This window comes from Hakea prostrata, chromosome 7, assembly GCF_041222555.1.
Source record: "Hakea prostrata isolate BN-2017 chromosome 7, UWA_Hpros_2, whole genome shotgun sequence".
NCBI classification, from domain to species: Eukaryota; Viridiplantae; Streptophyta; class Magnoliopsida; order Proteales; family Proteaceae; genus Hakea; species Hakea prostrata.
Genome location: NC_142606.1, coordinates 46279515 through 46300656, shown reverse-complemented (window position 1 = coordinate 46300656; position 21142 = coordinate 46279515). Strand labels below are relative to the sequence as shown.

General features: G+C 39.0%; 1 protein-coding gene across 4 annotated transcripts in view; it reads right to left on the bottom strand.

Moving 5' to 3' along the window:
• LOC149011265 (uncharacterized) overlaps window positions 1-21142 on the bottom strand; it is a 120996-nt gene that overhangs the window by 77353 nt on the left and 22501 nt on the right. For all 4 annotated transcript variants that reach the window (XR_016174394.1, XR_016174395.1, XM_089161181.1 and 1 more), the window contains exon 4: window positions 10059-10200. Coding sequence is in view for 2 of the 4 variants with exons in the window: in XM_089161181.1 (XP_089017307.1) it covers window positions 10059-10200 (142 nt within the window). In the remaining 2 variants the exon portion in view is untranslated. The remainder of the gene's footprint in view (window positions 1-10058; window positions 10201-21142) is intronic.

The window sequence follows — 21142 nt, the reverse complement described above, 5'->3', positions numbered from 1 at the left end:
ACCAAAATGCCCTTATACGAATTTTCCTCTAGGGCAGTAGGGTTCTGGGTTGCCACTCTAGGCCAGTTTCAACCTCTGGAGTGGCTCTAGGTCTGGTTGACATCAGTAGACCAGTTGAGCGGATTTGAACTAGTCCAACTGGTCCCATTGTTTGTTTCTATTCAGATTCGATATCACTTAGCCATCTTAAACATTTGGGTTAGTCGTTTGAGAATTATAGTCCATTTTAATTTCTAAAGTTGTGTTTTACTTGGTCAAAGTTGTGGATAAGATAAGACTCTTTATCCAAAAGGGTTCTTATCTTTGAGGTGTTTGTTTTGATTTGTCTTTTTAGTAAAATCCAATTCCATAAGTCCATGTAATGAGGTGGGATCCTAATCTATAAGGGACCCTCACCTAGAGTCCAAGTCGTTAATTATTTAGATTCCAATCAAAGGTGTTAGGTTAGTAGTTGGATCCTTATCAATTAAGGATTCCCAATTTGGGTCCAGTTCCGTTCAAAAGGCTGTAAATAGCCAAGTAGTCTACGTAGTCTTTGAGATTGATGATGTTAGAAATCAAGCTTTAAAAAACCAAAACAGTGTTTGAACTTTGAGAAAAGAAAAGAGATGAGAGAACCACAAAAGAAGCCTTGCGATTCTAGCTAAAGTAAAACTAGAATTGCAAGCTTCCTTTATTTATAGAATTCATACAACTTGAGAGACAAGAAACTTATCCTCTAAAAAAGAAATAAAAAGTACAACTCATGGACAGAATTTTCTAGTATTCTAACTCCTAAAATCTGTCCAAAATAGAAAGTACAGAAAAGGGAAAGTTCTGAAATTAGTAACTAGCAGAATATAGAAACTATGCTTTCTAGAAACTCCCAAAACTTGTGTAGCAAGATTCCTACGCTAGAAATAGAAAGTAGAGTAGCATATCTAAAACAGGAAGCAAGCATCAAGGCATAATACAATTCACATTACTGTTCAAGTGAACCATAAAACAGCCCATTACTTCAACACTCCCCCTCAAGCTGGAGCATACAAGTCTCCCATGCCCAGCTTGCAACAAATAGACTGAATATTGGGTTGAAATAGAGCTTTAGTGAAGAGATCAGCAAGCTGATTAGTAGAGCTAACAAAGGGAGGCTCTATAAGTTCTTTTTGACTGCGTCACGCACAAAATAACAATCAACCTCTATATGCTTCGTCCTCTCATGGAACACTGGATTACTAGCAATGTAAATGGCAACCTAATTGTACAAAACATTTTTATAGGAACAGAAACTGTGAACCCCATCTCTTCTAATAAGGAACAAAGCCACATTAATTCAGCAGCAATGTGGGCCATGGCCCTATACTCAGCTTCAGTACTAAACCGGGCAATAATGGATTGTTTCTTACTCCTCCAACTCACAAGATTTCCACCAAAGAAGGTACAATAACATGTAGTAGACCGGCAATCAATGACGGATCCAGCCCAATCCACATCAGAAAAGGCAACCAAGACCATACTTTGATGTGGTCGATAGATGAGCCCTTTCCTAGGCGCACTCTTGAGATATCGAAGAACTCGCATTGTTGCATCCCAATGAGCCTTCCTAGGAGGCTACATAACCTGACTCAACATACCAACAGAATAAGATATATCAGGACGAGTAACACTAAGGTAAATAAGTTTCCTAATAAGATTCCTGTAACAATGGACATCATCCAACAAATCACCATCATCTCGTCCTAACTTTAACTGAGGGTCCATGGGAATGTCGCTAGTCTTAGAAGCAAGCATGTCAATCTCAGTCAAAAGATATAAGACATATTTTCTTTGGGACAAACTAACTCCCTGTTTACTGCGGACTTCGTCAATCCCTAAGAAATAATGTAGATCACCCAAGTCTTTGGTTTGGAAACACTTATGTAGGTATGCCTTGACTATATGAATGGCTTCAACGTTATTGTCTGAAAGAATAATATCATCAACATAAACTGTCATAATGACAACACAACCACTTTGTCGTCTAACAAAGATAGAGTGATCAAAATAACACTGAACAAATCCAACGGACTCCACAGTCTTACTAAATTTCTCAAACCAAGCTCATGGAGACTATTTAAGGCTATAAATTGCTTTATGAAGTTTGCAAACACAAACATTGTCCTCCCCTGGAAGTTTGCCATAATAACTTCTTCACGAAGATCATTATATAAGAAGGCATTTTTTATGTCAAGCTGAAATAAAGGCCAATCATAATTCACAGCTAAAGAAATCAAAACACGAACAAAATTAAGTTTACTCACAGGAGAAAAAGTTTCAAAATAGTCCACACCAATATGTTTGAATATAGCCCTTAGCCACCAAGCGGGCTTTTAACCTTTCAACCGTACAATCGAATGAAACTTAACAAGTATACACCCACCAATAGCGGACCACATATTTCCAGGAGGCAGGTCTACCAAGGACCATGTATTACGAGATTGTAAAGCAACCATTTTCACATCCATGGCGGCCTTCCAACCAGGGCCTTCAAGGACCTCGGTATGATGGGTTGGAATATGAATAGAAGATAGAGAAAGTGCAAGGCAGCGAATGTGAGGAGGTAGATGAGAAATAGATACAAAATTGGAAACCGGGCAAGCAATGTCAGAGCATAAAGTACAAATATAGGTGGACTAGAGTAACAAGGTGCATATTCAAAAAAAGTCACATCCGCCCTTACAAATTGTTTACAATGAACAGGATCATCACAACGAAAACCTTTTTGAGTACGTACGTACCCAAGAAAAATACATTGACAGAATGGCGGGAAAGTTTATCTAAAGGATGTGGTAGATGAACAAAACAAACACAAACAAAAATTTTGGATGAAACTAAGAACGGTTCTCAATTTGGAAAAACAACTAAAAAATGAGATTTTTCTGATTTTTCAAAAAGTTAAGTCAAAGGCATTCAGTTAATTAAATGACTAGCAGTCAAAACAGCATCACACCAGTAATTCTTGGGAACATTCATCTAAATCATAAGAGCTTGCGCAACCTTCAAGAGGCAAAGATTTTTGCATTCAGCTACTCCATTTTGTTGGAGAGTGAATGAGCAACTGGTTTGATGAATCATTCCAAAAGAATCACAGAGGGTATATATCTCATTCACTCTAGAACTAAGAGATTGGAAGAATAGGCCATTACAGAAGATTTAGACCTCCTTCAAAGTCTCTACAGTGGATAGAAGCAATAGAGAAAGTAGAACTAAAAGGAAGAGAGTGATTGCTAATCTTGTAAAAGAAGAATCGTCGGACGGAATACTTCACGGATGCTTGTTGTATATATTCTAAAGCATTATCAATCCAAAAAATTTTAATACAAAGAGAAAATGGAGTCCAAATTTCATGAATAAAATTTTTAGTTCAAGAATTATGCTTGATTCTTTAAAAGATACAACCATGTAAGACGAGAGAAAGCGTCCACAAAAGTGACAAAATATCGAAAACCATGTCTATTTCTAACTCTGAAAGGACCCCAAATATCAGAATGAACAAAAGAAAACAAAGACTCACTATAAGGGACCGAGTGCAGAAAATGTGGCACGATGATGCTTCCCTAACTCACACGCTTCGCAATTTAATCTAGACACTAGCTTAAAAGAAGGAAATAAAAGATTTAATCTAACTAAAGACAGATGGCGTAAATGACAGTGCCACTGGAGAGCATCTACACCATCGTCAAAGAGAGCCACAACAGGGGCAGCATAGTCCAGATAGTAAAGTCTGTTCCTTTCACACCCTCCACCAATTGTCTTCCTCATGTGAAGGTCCTGGAAAACACAGAGTAAAGGTCACAGAGTAGTTTAATGCTTTAGTTAACTGACTAACAGATGATAAATTAAATGGAAAGTTTGCAACATGAAGTACAGATGACAAAGTAAGAGAAGCTGTAGGAAAAACACTTCTAAGGCCTAGAATAGGTGTGGAAGTCCCATTAACTATGACAACAAAATTATTAGTAGAAGATTTAGAAAAAGAGTTACAAAGCGAAGACTTACCAATCATGTGAGAGGGGGGCCATGAGTCAATGATCCAAGGGGTAGGAGTAGAAGTGAGAAGTGTTGTGTTACATGTATGAGAAAGTGTTGTAGTAGAAGTACTTGGGGATGTGGAAGCGCCGGTCTCAAAATTTTGCAATCGGCGAAGGATTTGGCAAACATCATCTTTTAGAGTTTTAGACAAGCCTCTTGAAAAATGTACAAAACCACTATCGATGTTTGCTATAGTATCAATACCACCATCGAAAACGGCACACTCTGGCTTTCCATGTTTGACCCAACAAACTTCCACTAAGTGCCATGTTTTACCGCAATGAGTACATAATTGTAATGTCTTGTCAGAGGATTGAATACCACGACCTCCGAAAAATCTATTAATTCCTCCACAACCACGTCCCCTTCGACGAAAGGTAGTAAAGGCTGAATTTTCTCCTTTAGAACTTTTTTCTAGAGAACTTCCTTCAGGTAAGGAAATACATTGAAGTCTGGAATATGCTTCACTAAGGTTGGGCACATGCTCAACAGCAAGAAGATGTCCTTTGACAAATTTCAGTTCAAGGTTCAACCCTAAAAGAAACTTGGTACAAAAAATTCATTCCGTTGGGCCTTGAGCTTCTCTATATCTGTGGTGAGAGGTTGAAATACATTCAACTCCTCCATCATTCCTTTGAAAGAGTTGTAATAGTCCTACAGAGGCTTGTCAGCTTGCTGAAATTGAAAGAGTTTTTCATAAATACTAAAAATTCGAGTCATATTTTTAGTTTGGGAATAGATCTCTTGCAAATCATCACATATTCCCTTTGCAGGCTTATGGAACATAATGTTGGTTGCAATATCAGGTTCCATACTATTCAACATTCAAATTTTGATGATAGCATCGTCTTGGATCCAACTAGCATAAGACTTGTCAGTCTCAACAAGAGGTTCACCTTCAATAAACTTAAGCTTACCTTTTGCAAGTATGTAAACTCTACCACTTGTGACCAAAGCAAATATTTAGAACTACCTATTAGTTTGATGGAAGTAATATGAACATTGACATGATCTCCTTGAGGTCCTTTAGATTCAGCTGTACTCATGGTTGAGTCACTTATAATTGAAGACATTAAACTAAAGCAGATATCACTCAAATTAGCCTTCCAAAACTTGAAGTAGAATGTTATTGAAAAAAAATTTAAAAATAAAATAAAAATAAAATAAAATAAAATAAAATAAAGAAGAAGAGGTAATGCAGGTAGGAAGCAAATCTGGATTTAATCCAAGTTCTGGAATGTGTAAAGGTAAGGTAATAAGTAGGAAGATCAATTTATATGAAAAACCTGATCTAACAGTACGATACAGCATTGAGTGGCTGCACACCAAAATCTGCCAGTACGATACAGCATTGAGTGGCTGCACACCAAAATCTGCCCAAAATAAAAAGTACAAAAAAAGGGAAGTTCTAAAATTAGTAACTATCAAAAAATAGAAACTATGCTTTTTAGAAACTCCCAAAACTTGTGTAGCAAGATTCCTACACTAGAAATAGAAAGTAGAGTAGCATATCTAAAAAAGGAAGGAAGCATCAAGGCATAATATTGTTCACGTTACTGTTCACGTGAACAGTAAAACAGCCCATTACTTCAACAAATGATTAATAAAGTTGATTGTGTTCAGGGTCTCCTAGTTGCATAGGCCTTGGTTGAGTAAAATTGTTCAAGTTTTTGCATCTTCTTCTTCAATCCAGCAGCCTCAAGCAAGGTTTAAAGTATCCCACGATACCATACGATACTAGCCGATACTTAATACATATTTGACCCAAGCGATACAATACAACTCGATACGTTTGTCTATTGAACTACGTTAAAATACATTAGCCAGAGCGATACAATACTCAATACAGGACAATACATCTCTTAAAATCACCTGATTGATACGATACTCGATACCGATACTTTAAACCTTGGCCTCAAGCAAACACAGCATCCCAAGTCCATCTAAAGATCCTCCCCACCTTCCTTTGTCCTGTGCAACCTTCCCCAACCCCCTGCCCCTGCTGCCACATCAATCCAGCAGCACCCGTAGGCCCCACTACACCCCTAGCCTCTCCCCTACCCCACCCCCCACCCCCAACAATCCTGTTAAGCCCCTCCCCCACCCTATCCCTGCAACTGTAGGCTTCTCCCACCCCCTTCTCCTTCCCTGCGATACGACATATCTCTTCCCTAAGTAAACCCTTAGTATGTGTTTGGTAATGGCCTTATCTGAGAACAGAGTTCTTCCAAGAACCGGTTTCTAGCATCTCATCAAAGAACGGTTGTCTGAGCACAGTTTTGACCATTTGGTAAGATCTGTGTTGAGAACGTTTGAAAACGACTGTGGAACAAATTGGCATTTGGTAAGTTCTATTCTTAAGAATAATTCATGACAATAATTGATACTTTAACCCCCCCCCCCCCCCCCCAAAAAAAAAAAAAAGTGAAAGTGAAATAACTGTTGAAGACGAAAACAGAAAACAGAAAGGCTCCCTCTCCAGGAAGGTTCTTCATCAAAAAGACCATTAGGAAAGAACGAAAATAAAAAAACTAACTCCAGATAGGTAACCCAAGGACCCCTCCATATTACACCATTGCAGAAATGCAATCTGATGGGAAAATTGGAAAATACCCCAGAGAACAGTTACAAAATAAACATGCTTAACAAGATAAATAATGCAGTGGAGAAAAATCAAAAGGGGAATTGGGAAATTTGCATGTAACCAATTACACAAGGATACACAATATAGAAATCTGAGTGTCTAAAACAAAGCCATAAACATGTCAACTACGAATCTGAGAATTACAGAAACTAGAACAGAGTAATTAGACAAATCTATGGAAACCCAATTCAGCATGTAAAAGTTGTGAAAGACCAAGATCTACCCAGAAATCTCTGGTTATCCACCCACAGTTACCAACGGAAATGGCGAAATCTCTTTTATTTTCTAAAAAGAACAGAAATTCACAAAGGACTGGTTCACACTCACTGGAGCTCAATAAGACGAAGTAAATAGGCAGTATCAACACCAGACAAAGAAATAACATCTTGTTCTGTAGAGAGAAAGGGGGGAACAGGCCTTGGAGGGAAAAGATTTCTTTTATTTTTATTTTTATTTTTATTTTTATTTTTATTTTTATTTTTATTTTTATTTGTATGAAGGTAAGGAGTTCAAAGTTGTGTGAAAGAAATTTGGGAGGACCGTCCCCTTTGTGCCTAATTTTGAAATGTGCCTTCTGTTTTTGAGAACGACGATACAAATCAAGGTTGTTTTGCAAAAAGCCTTCTCAGACATGAAAATTGGACCAGTTCATTTCCTAAAAACGACAAAACGACTCATTTTACCAAATGCTTTTTGGTCATTTTTTGGCATTATGAGAACGATAGAACGCTAAAAACTATTCCTTAGCCCGTTACCAAATGCACCCTTACCCTCCCTTTTCCCATTCCCTTATCCTCCCTTTTACCCACACTAGGATCGCAATTCCCTTCTACCCCTAACCCTACCTTCAATTTTCCAATCAAGCTCAGTTTCCTTAGTCTAACAAACTCAGCTTATCTTCTCGTGGGAAGTGCTGCGGAATTTTAAAACCCTGAAATCCGAACCAGTTCACACCTCTTACCTTACCTAATAGTTCTGAACCTGCAGAACATCAACATCTACTGATCTGAAATTGCAGGACAGCAAGGTTGCTTCCCTTCTGTAACACTAGCCGAACCCTTTACAAGACCTGATTTGGCTTTTATTTGAATTTCCAGATCTGAATCACCAATTACAGAAGGTTTTTAGAGCCTTAGGATACCCTAAACCTCCCGATTCAGCCTTCCTATTTTCTGGATTTCCTGGGCAAACCTAAATCTAGGGAAAATACTTCAATACCCATAACCATGGTAAAAAATTCGAGGGAAACTCAAGTTTCGACCGGGTGAAAATGGGAAACTTAGGTGGAAACTTGGAAAATTTTGAGGAAACCAAGGACTTTTCCGTACAAGTTTCGACATCAAGTTTCGACAGGTTTTAGAGAGTATTTTGGGGTGGGATCCTGGATTTAAGCTAATTAGAGTATAAATAATGCATTTGTTGTAGTTTGCTAAAAAAATCAATGTAGATATGCCATTCAATGTACATAACATCAATGTAGAGTTGTCCAAAATGTACATTATAAACTTAACTACTTAAGCACATAACATTCAATATATAATTTCTAACTTCAAAATAGTTGACAATAAAAGGAAAATACAAGTTAGTGTTAAGAGGAGTGCCAAGAGTGGATTCATTCTGTGACCTGAGTAGTACTATGCCTGTAACATCCTCTCCTCCAACCAACGAACATAGACCCATGACATTTTATGCCTATGGTTGTCAAGTTAATCGACAACTGTAACTTTATGAGTCTGGTCATCAATATGCTTAAGATAATCAACCTGAGGGAATACGCACTTTGGATAGGGAAGTCCTGATGGAGGGGGTATTTGTCGTGGGTATTTGGGGAAACATGAAATAAACAAAAAAATTGAAAATTTGGGAAAGCTACAAAATTTACAGGAAAAAGTCCCAAGTTCCCACGAAATTTCCTAGGTTTCCACGAAATTTCCCATGTTTCCCACGAAATTTGGGAATTTTTTTCCCTCATGAACCAGTTGGTCCAACTGGGTTGAACCAAGTTTCGACAGGTTTCGAGGTTTCGACAAGTTTCGACGAAATTTTGACAGTTTCAATCGAAATTGAGGACTTTTTTTCGGTCCTCATGAGTTTCGTTTCGCATTTTCCAAAATGGAAAATTTCGGTGGAAATTTCGCAAGTTTCGATGGAATCTTGTTCTATGCCCATAACCCTAGATCCTGGTTCACATCAAAAGTCTAGATTAGGATTACAATATTTGTTTCCATTTTCAATACTTGTTACCAGGCTGATATTTGAACATCTTTTTCTAACTGAAAATTTGAAGATCTTTTCTATCTGGAAACTTTCAGGTATATAATATACTACTGAGGGAGATAGTTTTACCTTGCGCAACTCTCCATTCCCTCCTCCATCTCTTCTTCTCCACCACTTCTCTCTTCTTTGCAGTTGCTGTAAAAGTCAACTTTGTCACACAACTCCTACCCTTGGCCTAAAGATTATGTTAACATAAGCATGCCCAAATTAGTTGAAAACTCAAATTAATATTGAAACCCTTAACCCTTCTTCCAAACACCTTAAATGTTCACTAATAGCTTTAAGAGTTCTTCTCAAGTTTTCCCCCCGTTTTCGCCCTCATCAGTTAGAATTAAGAAATTGAGGGGTGGGCCTTGGCAAATGGTCAGTAGACCAAACATCTGTAGCTGAAGGTCCAGGCATCAATTGCTGGGGGAAGGTTGCACACAAAAATTTCCCTCCTAGACTCATCTTGTGCGGAATCCTTCGGCACCGGGTTTGGCCTTTTTTAGGAGGGTAAGTCTAGCTGAATAATACTGACAATAATGAGCAAGCCACAAAAATATCTTTAAACCATCAAAACACATCTAAGTTTTATGAACAGATGTGCCACATTAATTCATCCAGTGGCAAGTTATATATCTATTTAACAAAAGACAACAACTCCCTATCTGATAGCAAAGAAGGCCTCAAAATCTCAAGCTGTTCATTACCGTTTTCCCTAGAATTACTTATGCAGGAATCAAATTTCTTAGAATAGGGAATTTTATCAACATGCTAGATTGCCACCAAGCTATTCAATCTGATTTATTAGTTGTCTTTCTAAAATATCATGTATTGCATGCATTTCATCTTTTAAAAATCCATCTAACCATCCAAGGGATTGACAAATAACTGTTACCAGTAAAGAGAAGGTAACAAGATTATCACTCTGAGAATACTAAAATGAATCATTGACTACAAATTACCAATTTCAATCTTTAAGAGAAAAAATGAGAGAAACATTTGCCCCAGATTCCCGAGATATTTTAATAAAATATTTGCAGTACTAGACCAAAATAGAGCATATTGAAATGTAGAATATATATGCACCAACAGGATTACCAACCATGAAGAAATTCTGCCACCATAGAAATCGATGAACTGTGCTACAAGGGAGAATCGAGCCTCCTCTGAGGATAAGGAGAAAACGTACTCGCTGACATCCTCAAATAAAATAGTTCTCAAAAGTCGTTCATCACCTTCTCTATCTGATGCATCATTTGTACATGAAGCTTCTATCAGGGGGGGAAAATAGAAGTACAATGAGTTACTGAAAGATTGCAAAAAGGATACATGTAGTACGTCTAATTCATGAAGTTTCCAACCATAGTTGAAAAGGTATTGCCTGGGTTCCCAAACTTTCTTGAGTCCCAGTGACGTAGATTCATTACCAAAACAGGCTTGTTTTACATGGGTTATACACATGTTGGGCTTTTTGGTCCCATGGATTTTCAAGGTAATAGATCATATTTGTGGTCCTATACTATAGGTAATACGGTTGTATATGGTATCAGTTAAGCCTCTTTACTGGGTTTTAATAAAAATTGTTTTCTATGAGTTCAATTGAATCAGTAGTACTGGCTCAATCAGTAGTTCAAGTAAGTGTTAAGTGTTTTCGTGGGGCTGGGATACGATTCCAAAAAATCAGCTCGATTTTGAGCCTATTTCAGCTTTCTAGTCAGTTTAGAGTACCTAATAGGCTGAAGACTGTGGTAGGCCTTTCCCTTTCAATGTAGGAGTATTTTTGAGGTATAAGGTTGCGATGGACCAAGAATTGGACACAAAATTTGTTAATGAAAAGGCTTTCTGCTGCTTTCTTGCATTAAAGATTTCTCTTGTTTTCTGATCAATGGCTGATGGGACTGGTATTTTATCCGTCCACACCTTGCATTGTGAAACCCGGGTGGTTCATTGTTGGGATTAGTGTTTGATACAATCAGCACCTTGCAATGTAAAGCCAAGGTGAACCTTTCAAAGCTCTCATCCATGTTCTGTAAAGCCAAGGTGAACCTTTCAAAGCTCTCATCCACGTTCTAGTTAAAGATCCAATGTTTTTCAAACTCTAATCAAACAAGCAACTGCCAAGGAATTCTGCAACAATAGTATATCTGATTCATCCCAAACCGTAAGTTCAGCCCAGACCAACAGGCTATCAGAAACGCACTAAACTTGGATCATTATCATTTAGCCTTACCTTGATTCCCATCATTAACCCTAGACTCCATCATTATTCGCTTTCCCTAACCACAAATGTTAATTTGCTGTTACTTCCAGCAATCTTTTACCATTACAAAATTTCACCAAAACCTTCACTCACAGGTTCCCCTACATACGCTTGACATAACCCAATCATCAAAGCCTAACCTTAATTGAACCATAAAATCCTGTTATAACTTAGCCAAACCTACCCTTGGCTTCCAGTGGGTCTCCTACCAATCTAGAACCAGAGCAACAACACACCTTGTTGATAGTTGACTGAAACAGTTACGAAATAGATTAAAATACACGAAACATTGTTCACGGACATTATTCACATGAACAGCATGGTTATCAAAGTGGCCGCCTAGGCAGCAAAGCGGTTTTTGAACCGCTTAAATTGTGACCGCTTAACAAACGGGCTGATTTCTTGCCGCTTTTTTGCTTAAGCACCACCACTTTGCTGCCTTTTGCGCCATATTGCCGCCTAGATGCTAAAGCAGCCGCTTTTTTTTACATTTTGAAATTTGTGCATATTATTTTTTTTTTTTAATCATAATTTATTCTACAATGCCATATATAAATTTAAATGTGTGAGCCATTTCGGAATCGAGGCCCAAAGTGTCTGTCGACAACAGAATGTGAAGCATGAGCCATATTCAACATTGATAATCAATGAATCATTAAATAAACAATGACTTGGAAATCGAAATAATGAGATTCATTAATTTATCATGTCGGCACTGTTTGGTTAAAAAAAGGGGAAAATGGATACATCAATTCTGATTCCAATTCGAATATTATTCATGTATATTTAACAAAAAAGTCACGTTAAAATAATGACTAAACTATATATGAATAATAACGTTATTCATAATTGTGATCTTGAATGTTTTTTTATTTTTATTTTTATGAATGTGATTGTTGAATGTTTGTTTAGTACTTTAGTTTATTATAAAAAGTATTTGTATTAAAAAGTAGTTTGAAAGTAGTTACATTAAAAATATTGACTAAACCGATTTGGTCGCTTTATTGCCGCCTAAGCTCCACTTAGTCACCTAATCGCCAAGACGGAGCCCCAATCGCTTTGGTCACTTTTCCACTTTAATAACCATGATGAAAAGTGTTACATCCATATTTGCTTCATAAGGAGGCTTTTTAGAAGGTCATGTGGACCCATCAAGTGGGAGAAAACTCTTTCCTAACACTGCTGCCGTTTAGTAGCTCTTTTTAACTATAACCAATGTAGCTTAGTGTGGCAACATGACCTCCGGCCCTGGTTAATGCCATACATAATCGAAAAATGTAAGGGGGTGAGATGAGAAAGGAACGAGGCTGAATCTTCCCCAATCTAGCTCTGATACTACTTGACATAGCCCTAAATTGAAGAGAGTCAACTACAGACCAGTATTCTAGGATCTCAACTATAAAGGTAAGGTTTTAGTGTTTCAGGATGTTGGGGAAAGCTCCTTGGGGTACACAAGTACATAAGTAATAATGGTTAGATGGGGCGAAACTTAGAGAGAAGTTAGGTAATGATATAGTGATGACCCCTAAAGATTAAGAGTGTTCTAACAGGCAGATTGGTGTAGATTGAAGTTTGATATTTGTGTTCTTCGAGGAGTACAATAATAAAGGAATTTAAGGTTGGAGGATTAAAAAGGTTAGAAGAAGAATCTTGGGGACGGGGTGATTTATTTTATTGCTAAGTGAAAGAATAACAAGTGAAACACTCGAAGAAGACCTTGATTTGCAGAAATTTCCAACAATAAGCTAGAGAAGAAATTGCATAGCGTGGGTAAAGAAGAGATGGTTATACCATCCTATGCCATTATTGTACCCTCATCGGCAACATAAGTAAGCAAAACTAAAAATTCAACTAATCAATCTGTGCCTACCTCAACTAAGCAAATTACATCTATATTTTTAGCCACATTGGCTGAATAATTTCAAACTCAAAATTAGAATTAACTTCAAAATAGACTCCTATACAAAGGAAAGGCCTAACCTAATCGGACTTGGGAAGTGAACTAACGGAAATAGACCCAACATAAGACTATAACAAAACTAATAAAATTGTTACGATCCAAGACCTCTCTAACCCATGGTACAAAATTCGGTCGAAATGTGCGAAATTTCGGCATTTTGGAAAATGCGAAACGAAATTCATAAGGACCGAAAAAAAGTCCTCAGTTTCGATCGAAACTATCGAAATTTCGTCGAAACTTGTCGAACCTCGAAACCTATCGAAACTTGGTTCAAGCCAGTTGGACCAGCTGGTTCATGAGAAAAAAAATCCCAAATTTCGTGGGAAACTTGGGAAATTTCGTGGAAACCTGGGAAATTTCATGGAAACTTGGGACTTTTTCCTGTAAATTTTTTAGATTTCCCAAATTTTCGATTTTTTTGTTTATTTCATGTTTCCCCAAATACCACGACAAATACCCCCTCCATCAGGACTTCCCTATCCAAACTCCAAAGTGCATATTCCCTCAGGCTGGTTATCTTAAGCATGTTGATGACCAGACTCCATGGTAAAAAATTGTACCACTAAGATAACCTCAACATGCTTAGGATCATAAAAGAGAGAAGAAATAGAGGAGGAAGAAGAAGAAGAGGGAAAAACAAAGCTACCACAAGCTTCAAGAAAGGCCTGCAATTAGGTTGATCAACTCCTAATTGCAGGGCATCTATTTATTGAAATTCAAACAATGAAAAGTACATTCTGCCCTTCACTTAAAGAAGGGACAAAATACAATAATAACACCTCCGATTACCCTACTAAACAAACAAACAAAAAGACCAAAAAGACCCTCCGGGCTATCCCAGCTAGGACTGACTGTCCTAGCAATCGTAGGTTTTAACACTCTGCTCAAGCAAGAGCATATAAGTCACCCATGCTCAGCTTGGAACAATTAGTGCGAAAACTAGGACGAAATAGCCCCTGGATTACATGTCAGCCAGCTGATAGGAAGAGGACAAGGGAGTGACAATATTCTTCAATACTCCATCAATGAAATCCCACCTAACGCGAAAACCTATATTGTAGGTCCGAAGACCCAAAGTGAAGGTAGAAGACAGTTGTGGGCCATCTTAGTTGAACCCATTAGGTCTGACCTAGAATCCTTGGAGGTAGATGATGATGATCCTAGTATGGAAACCCCGAGTGAGTTTAGAAGATGATGTGATTAGAATGAAGTTTGACTAGAAAGGCGGACCAAGAATATAGTGATGACACCTTTGGAAGGTCCTATAAAGTCAAGTAAGACCCTATCTTAAGTTGGTGAAAGCCTAGTGAAGCTTGTGGCCGTCGGGGACCAAAAATCTGATTTTTGACCTAACTGTCAAGCTTGGTCACTTATCCTTAGCCTTGGTCGCTTAGCCTTGGTCGCTTTAAGCGACCAACCTCCCCAGGGAAAGTCTGGTCACCTTTGGAAAATTAGGTTTTTGAAGCCCTATATATTCCAATTTTGTTCTAATTCGTCTCTTAATGTTCTGAAGCCTCCAGAGAGCATCAGAGACTCTCTACAGAACCCTCTCCAAGGTGAAGGAAGGTTTGGAGGCATCCGTCGAAGTTTTTGTCCATTGTTTCTTCTTCTACAAGGTTAGTAATCGATCTATTTCTCTCTAGATCTACTCTCTCTTCTGTTTCTACCCATTGTTGGGATTGTGAGAATGGTCTAATGCTACTATAATGACCCATTCTCATAGTCTCATGGTCTTAGAGTGAATCCCAATTCACTCTATCCTTCCTATGGACAACACGGTGAGACTTCGATATTAAACCTAGTATAATCTTCATAATCGTATTCTACTTGTGTTGTTGGACCTCTGATCTGTTCTAGATCTATTCCTAAGTGGATTTTTTACCACGATCTTCTATTTTCTTATCTCTAGAATGAATTCCCATTCATTCTAGTCTTTCCGTGAAATCTACCAATCGTTCCGCGGATCAAGCCTATTATGTGATTTATTTTATTTCTTTTTCAAAGGCCATGTTCGATGCTTAGATCATGCTAGATAGTCTTCTTTTACTGTTATAGAATTTTCCCTTTTAATTTCGAAGTGTTTCGAATCCCGGACGATGAGTTTTCAACCAAATTTATGGCTTGTTGTTCGTACACAGCAAGGTTGGTCGCTTACCCTTGGTCGCTTTAAGCGACCAACGGAGTCAGTGACAATAACTTTCACTATTTGGTCAAGTTTCATCTCCGATCTTTTGGGGTTTGTTCATAATACTTAACCTATATTTGTTTAGGGTTTCTTTGGTAACTTTGGACCTACCCTCTGATCTTTTCTTCGGAGTTTTCGAATCAATTAATAAGGTGAGTACGTTCACACACATTTGACATCATTATGTGCTATACTATGATAAGATTTGTATGCATATGTTAGCTACTGTTTTAGAACTTTTTCTATATTGTTTTACTTCTGCAATTACAATAGGATATTCATGATATGATTTACATACTTGTATGGAATATGAATGATGTGTTTGTAAGTTGGACTTATATATGATTATGGAATCATGATGTGATGTGATTGCCTAGGTTGTGGTTGAGGATTGGGGAATGCCCTTTTAGCGTTTATGTCATTGGACACCAGTGGAAGTGGTATAGGACGCATTTCTATGGTGCCCCTTGGCGTAACTACTGGTTGACATACTTAGGTTTTGTCTAAAAGTGTTTGGCTAGGGAAAACCCTGTCATATTTGACCCTAACGGAAGGGATATTGAGGCCAAGTGACCCATGGCAACAATGGAGATTTGTGGGTGCTCAAGACTAGTAACCAACCCGTGAGAGGACACGAATCACATTATGGGGGCCATTCATTGGTAGGGTTGCATATAGTAAGCTTGGGCTCGTGGACGCCCAAGAAGGCGAGAAGCATGAGGGGACACTAGAGCTTCTCGTTTATTATATGTGGATGAACAATAGGGTTAAGAGTCTACATAGCCGAGAAGGAGACGGTGACTCTAGGGGGAAAGGTACCGGAAAGGATCACGAGAAGCGAGGAATGGACGTATCCGATCCTAAAGTAAATGTGACTCAGTAGATGACTTGCATTGGGCTAAGTGTAACCCTGACGCACCAATACTCATACCAATGGTGGTGAGCGATGGTGGTGACCTAAACCCCAACCATGGAAAGTCCGAGAATGATGCCCTGACCCAATTACCGCGGAAAACCCAAAAGACCGAGAAGGTTGAGGGAAAAGTGACTAAGACTACCTAGAGGAGTAAGGTGATTCATCTTAATGCGTGTCTGCCAATACAGACCAGCATATATAGAGTTAGAAGCCTACTTGCACACTGTTTCATATCATTTGCAATCATGCCTTGTTCTTATTCTTGAGATTGTGACTGTTTAAAATTGTTAATTGTGTTTGAACTACTTACTGAGTTCTTTTGAGCTCACCCTTCGAGGAACATGTTTTCTTTAGATTGTGTTGCAGCCTTGCAGGTACAGATGACTGCAAGATTCCAAACTACGAGGCCACTACTTGTGACTTTATGGTTCCCAAGATTTTGGCGACTATGAGCAATACAGTGAAGCATACCCATGTGATGACGGAGCATACCAAAATTAGCCGGACCTTGGAGCTAGAGTGTCCCGTGCTGGAGTAGGAGACATCTAAGTCTAGATATTGTTTGATGGACATAGATACTTGTTATGTATAGTTTTAGAATGGTTTTTAGTTTCTTTTATTTATTTCAATTGTAATTATTTAGAGTTTTGATCTACCTTCCACTTTGGTCTGTTGAGTTATTTTCCGCTATGCTCTACAGTTATCTCATTGATTGGTATCTTTTATTCCATGCTCTGATATTATTTTGTGATCCTTTTGAGATCCTTACTTGATTGTTTCTTAATTTACTTTAATACAACGATTTGTTCTTGCATTTGATTATATTATTGTGCTATGTGGGTATATGATCACCCTAAACTTGATCTTCGAGGCTATGGATCACACCTCCAGGTATTCCAGATAGGGTACCAGCTAGGGGGATGTGACAACATCTGACAAAGTGGCAATCTACCTCTATATGTTTGGTTTTCTCACGCGACGTAGGATTACTTGCAACATTTTTAGCAGCCTGATTGTCGCAGAGCATCTTCATTGGATCACAGAAAATCAAAGCTCAAGAAACAAAGATCAAAGCCACATGAGTTTGGCAGTAGTATGCTCTTTCACACCAGACCTTGCAATGGTATTCTGGTTTTTACTCTTACCACATAATTAAGTTTCCTCCAATAGAAGTGCAACATCCTACGGTAGACCGAAGCCGTGGTTCTCTTGGGAAGGCCAAGGTGGATTTTCAGCTCCTTGATTCAATTGCAGCAAGCTTTCTTCAACAAACCAGCAGCAAGCTTCACCTCCAGCAACTTCTCAAGTACACACACCCATCCCCCTTCCCCTTCATTCCTAGCCCATCATAGCCCTCCCCCTTCCCTTCTCCCTCTTGCGCAAACCTTAGAAACCCACACCACCCCATCGCAGCCTTGCAATTCCCTCCCTCCCCCGTCTGCCAGCACCCTAAATCCCCTCCACTATCCTCTTGAGACACACCCCAGTCCCTACCCCACCTCCCTTCTATGTTGCAGCTCGCCGGCTCCTCCTTTCCCTCTCTTTTGTCTCCCGGCCCCCTCTCTCTTTTTTCTGACTTGCGGCAGAAAAACAAAAAAGAAAAGAAAGAAAAGGAAAAGGAAAAGAAAAGAAAGAGGAAGGAAAGAAAGATCCAAGCCAAAACTGCCCAAGATCCATTCTCAAAACCCTAAAATTATCTTTATCAATTGGTTCCCCCAAAAGATTTATCACAAACCCTCCCATACCAAACACAACCTTCCCTTCCCTTTCCAGTTGATTTTCACCCCACCACTTCCAAAATAATTCTGTTAAAACCCCAAAACCATCCCAAACCTTCCCAAACTCAAGTTAAACCATATAGCTCTTATCCTTTTGCATCCAAACCACCCCATAGGTTATCCAATAATTGTGAACCATCTCAAAGTAGACCAAAACCCTCACATAGAATTTTAGAATTAGTTGCTGGAATATTCTGACTAACCCTAAGCTCCAAGGATTTATTTTCAAGAAAACCCTAACCCTAGAGCCAGGTCGCATCATTTGGGTATCATAGCTACAGTTCTAGCAAGTCCTAGTACCATCATATGTAGCACATGGATGAGCCAACGACCACCAAGCAATTGGAACAAATTTTGAAGACCCAGCAGGACATGATGGCACTATTGGCAAATCTGAACACAAGAGTAACAAATCTAGAACAAGGAACACTTGGAGATCCAATCCAAACACCATCAGCACCTAGGCTCAATTCGCAGGTATATGTGCCCCACAGAGAAGAAGCCAGTGCAGTGCACGGAGGTACAAGGACGATGCTGAAGCAGAACCCTATCCACCCAGGAACTCCAGAGACAGAAACAGGCAGACCAGAGAGTCCAGGTATGATAATCCCATGTATGATTCTGAGGTAGAGGACAGACAGCAGAGGAGACCTCAAGGAGCACAACCCTCACTAAAAGAATACTTGTGATCATACTTCAATGGAGGACAGAACCAATGAAGAGGTGCAGACCATCACAAGGTCAAACTAGAGTTGAAGGAGTTCAATAGTTCGCTGGATTCCCAAGTTTTCAGCGATTGGAGAGCTGCCCTTGATGATTACTTCAATTGGTACGATCTATCAGAGGATAGAAAGATGAGGCTAGCAAAAGAAATAGGTGCAGCAAGAGATTGGGGGAGCACCATGAAGCAAGAGCTATACTACAAGGGTCGAGAACTAACCACCTGGAATCTAATGAGGAAGGACCTGACTAAAAGGTACCTCCTAGAGCATTACAAAGCCAGACTCTAGGAGCAATTCCACACCCTGTCACAAGGTGCCATGTTTGAAGCTGATTACATCCAGCACTTCCTCGGGGCAGGAGGACTCATAGCACAGACCATCATGGACAGCGGCAGTAGTGTCAACACGGTCTCCAAGAGTTTCATACAAGTGGGAAGGGCTCAAGCCAAAGAAGCATCCTCATCCATACAAGATCTCTTTACTCAACGATGCCAAGATTGATGTAGAACAAGATGTCTAATCCCAGTTACCTTACACTCCCACTCAGATGAGATCTGGTGCGACATAGTACCCATAAGAATGGCCAATATAATTCTACGAAGACCCTGGTTGTATGACAAGGACATCACTATCCCTTGTCAACAAGTGCATCTCCGAGCACAAAGGACAGAGGATTATGCTACTACCCCTAAACCTTGTTGAAGATGCCAACTAGAGACAGGCCTTGCACACCAACCAAAAGGACCCCACCCAGAGCAAGCCAGTGAACATGTCATTGACAACCATCAGCAGAACCTTGTTGATTATGCTACTATATCGACAACCATCAGCAGAACATGTCATATGATGACCATGAATTTTTGTTGGAGAGGACGCTAGCATGGTGGGAGATCTCGCGAGATCTCGCCGAGATCTCGCGAGATATCTCGTTTTTTCACCTTGGCGAGACGAGATGGAGGTCGAGATCTGCGAGTTGGTATATCTCGCTCGAGATCTCGCCATATCTCGCTATATCTCGCCATATCTCGCCCTGGATCTCGCTGGAACTCTCAATTTTTGCCTTTTTTTTGTGGATTTTGGTTGAATTTTCACTTGCAACTACTCTTAGCACATCTACAACAAGGAAGATCAATCATTCTCTACTTGTCTTATGAATTTATGATTTAATGACTTATATAGAACTTCTAATGGTTGTATAATTATTTATTCTTGAAAATTGAGATTGTGATACTCATATGGATGGAATTTTGATAACATTTAAGTTAGTTGAAGCATTTGATATACTTGCTTTTCATTTATATGCTTTAAAGGTTCTATATTACATGTTGTATAACATTGCATTCCCTAATCCTACTACATTTCGGTTTCACACTATGGGTAGACTTAGAAATCATACATAGGGTTGTTTCTGACAAATCCAAGGCCACCAACGTGTTCAAAAGGCCTTAAATAAGCTAAATACCAAGTTTCAACCCAATTGGGACCCTAAAACCCACCGAGATGGGCCACCGAGTTGACGCCAAAAAATTGTATATCTCGACCGAGATCTCACCGAGATGATCGAGATCTCTCTTTTTCAAGGTGGCGAGATCTCTCTCGAGAGCGAGATCTTCTACCATGGACGCTAGTCGCTAGCAACCATCAGCAGAACATGTCATATGATGACCATGAATTTTTGTTGGAGAGGACGCTAGTCACTAGCAACACACTTGGACTCGAGACAAGGAATGGATCCACCGAGGCACAGTACTGGGTATTGAGATGATGGAGCCACCATTAACTTAGGTTATTCTTATATCATATTATATACTTGTAAAGTTGTACAATTAAAATTGACTATTTGTATACTTGTATACTTGTATAATGAATTTTAGCTGTCTTTTTTCTTGCAATTTAATGAAGATTTCTATGTTCTCTCGCATCATTTGCATATTTACAATGGTTTAAAATCATGTTCCAAACTTCCAAATTTGCCCGCATACAGCCAGGCAGGTGCCGATCAATAACACCACTTTAGGTTAGGTTTTAGGCAAAAATAACACTCCCAATGCATTTATTGGCCTCAAATTAGGCTAGAAACCAAAACCTAAGCTAGAATGACCCTAAATACCCCCCGCAACGTGGGGTCGAAATCTGGCCGAAACATTCCTAAATTCCGATAACACTAGGTAGCAAGATGACCTGTTTCAGCAAAATTCCACATTATGTTCTTGACACGTCTCAATCTCAAAGCAAACTTCTCTTTTTTTTAGTAAATTAGCTAAAATAGAGCTTAATAACATTAATCACCATTTTAGCCAATTTACTTTAAAATAAATAAAAAGGATTTTGCGTTGAGACTGGACATGTGTCAAGAATCCAACCA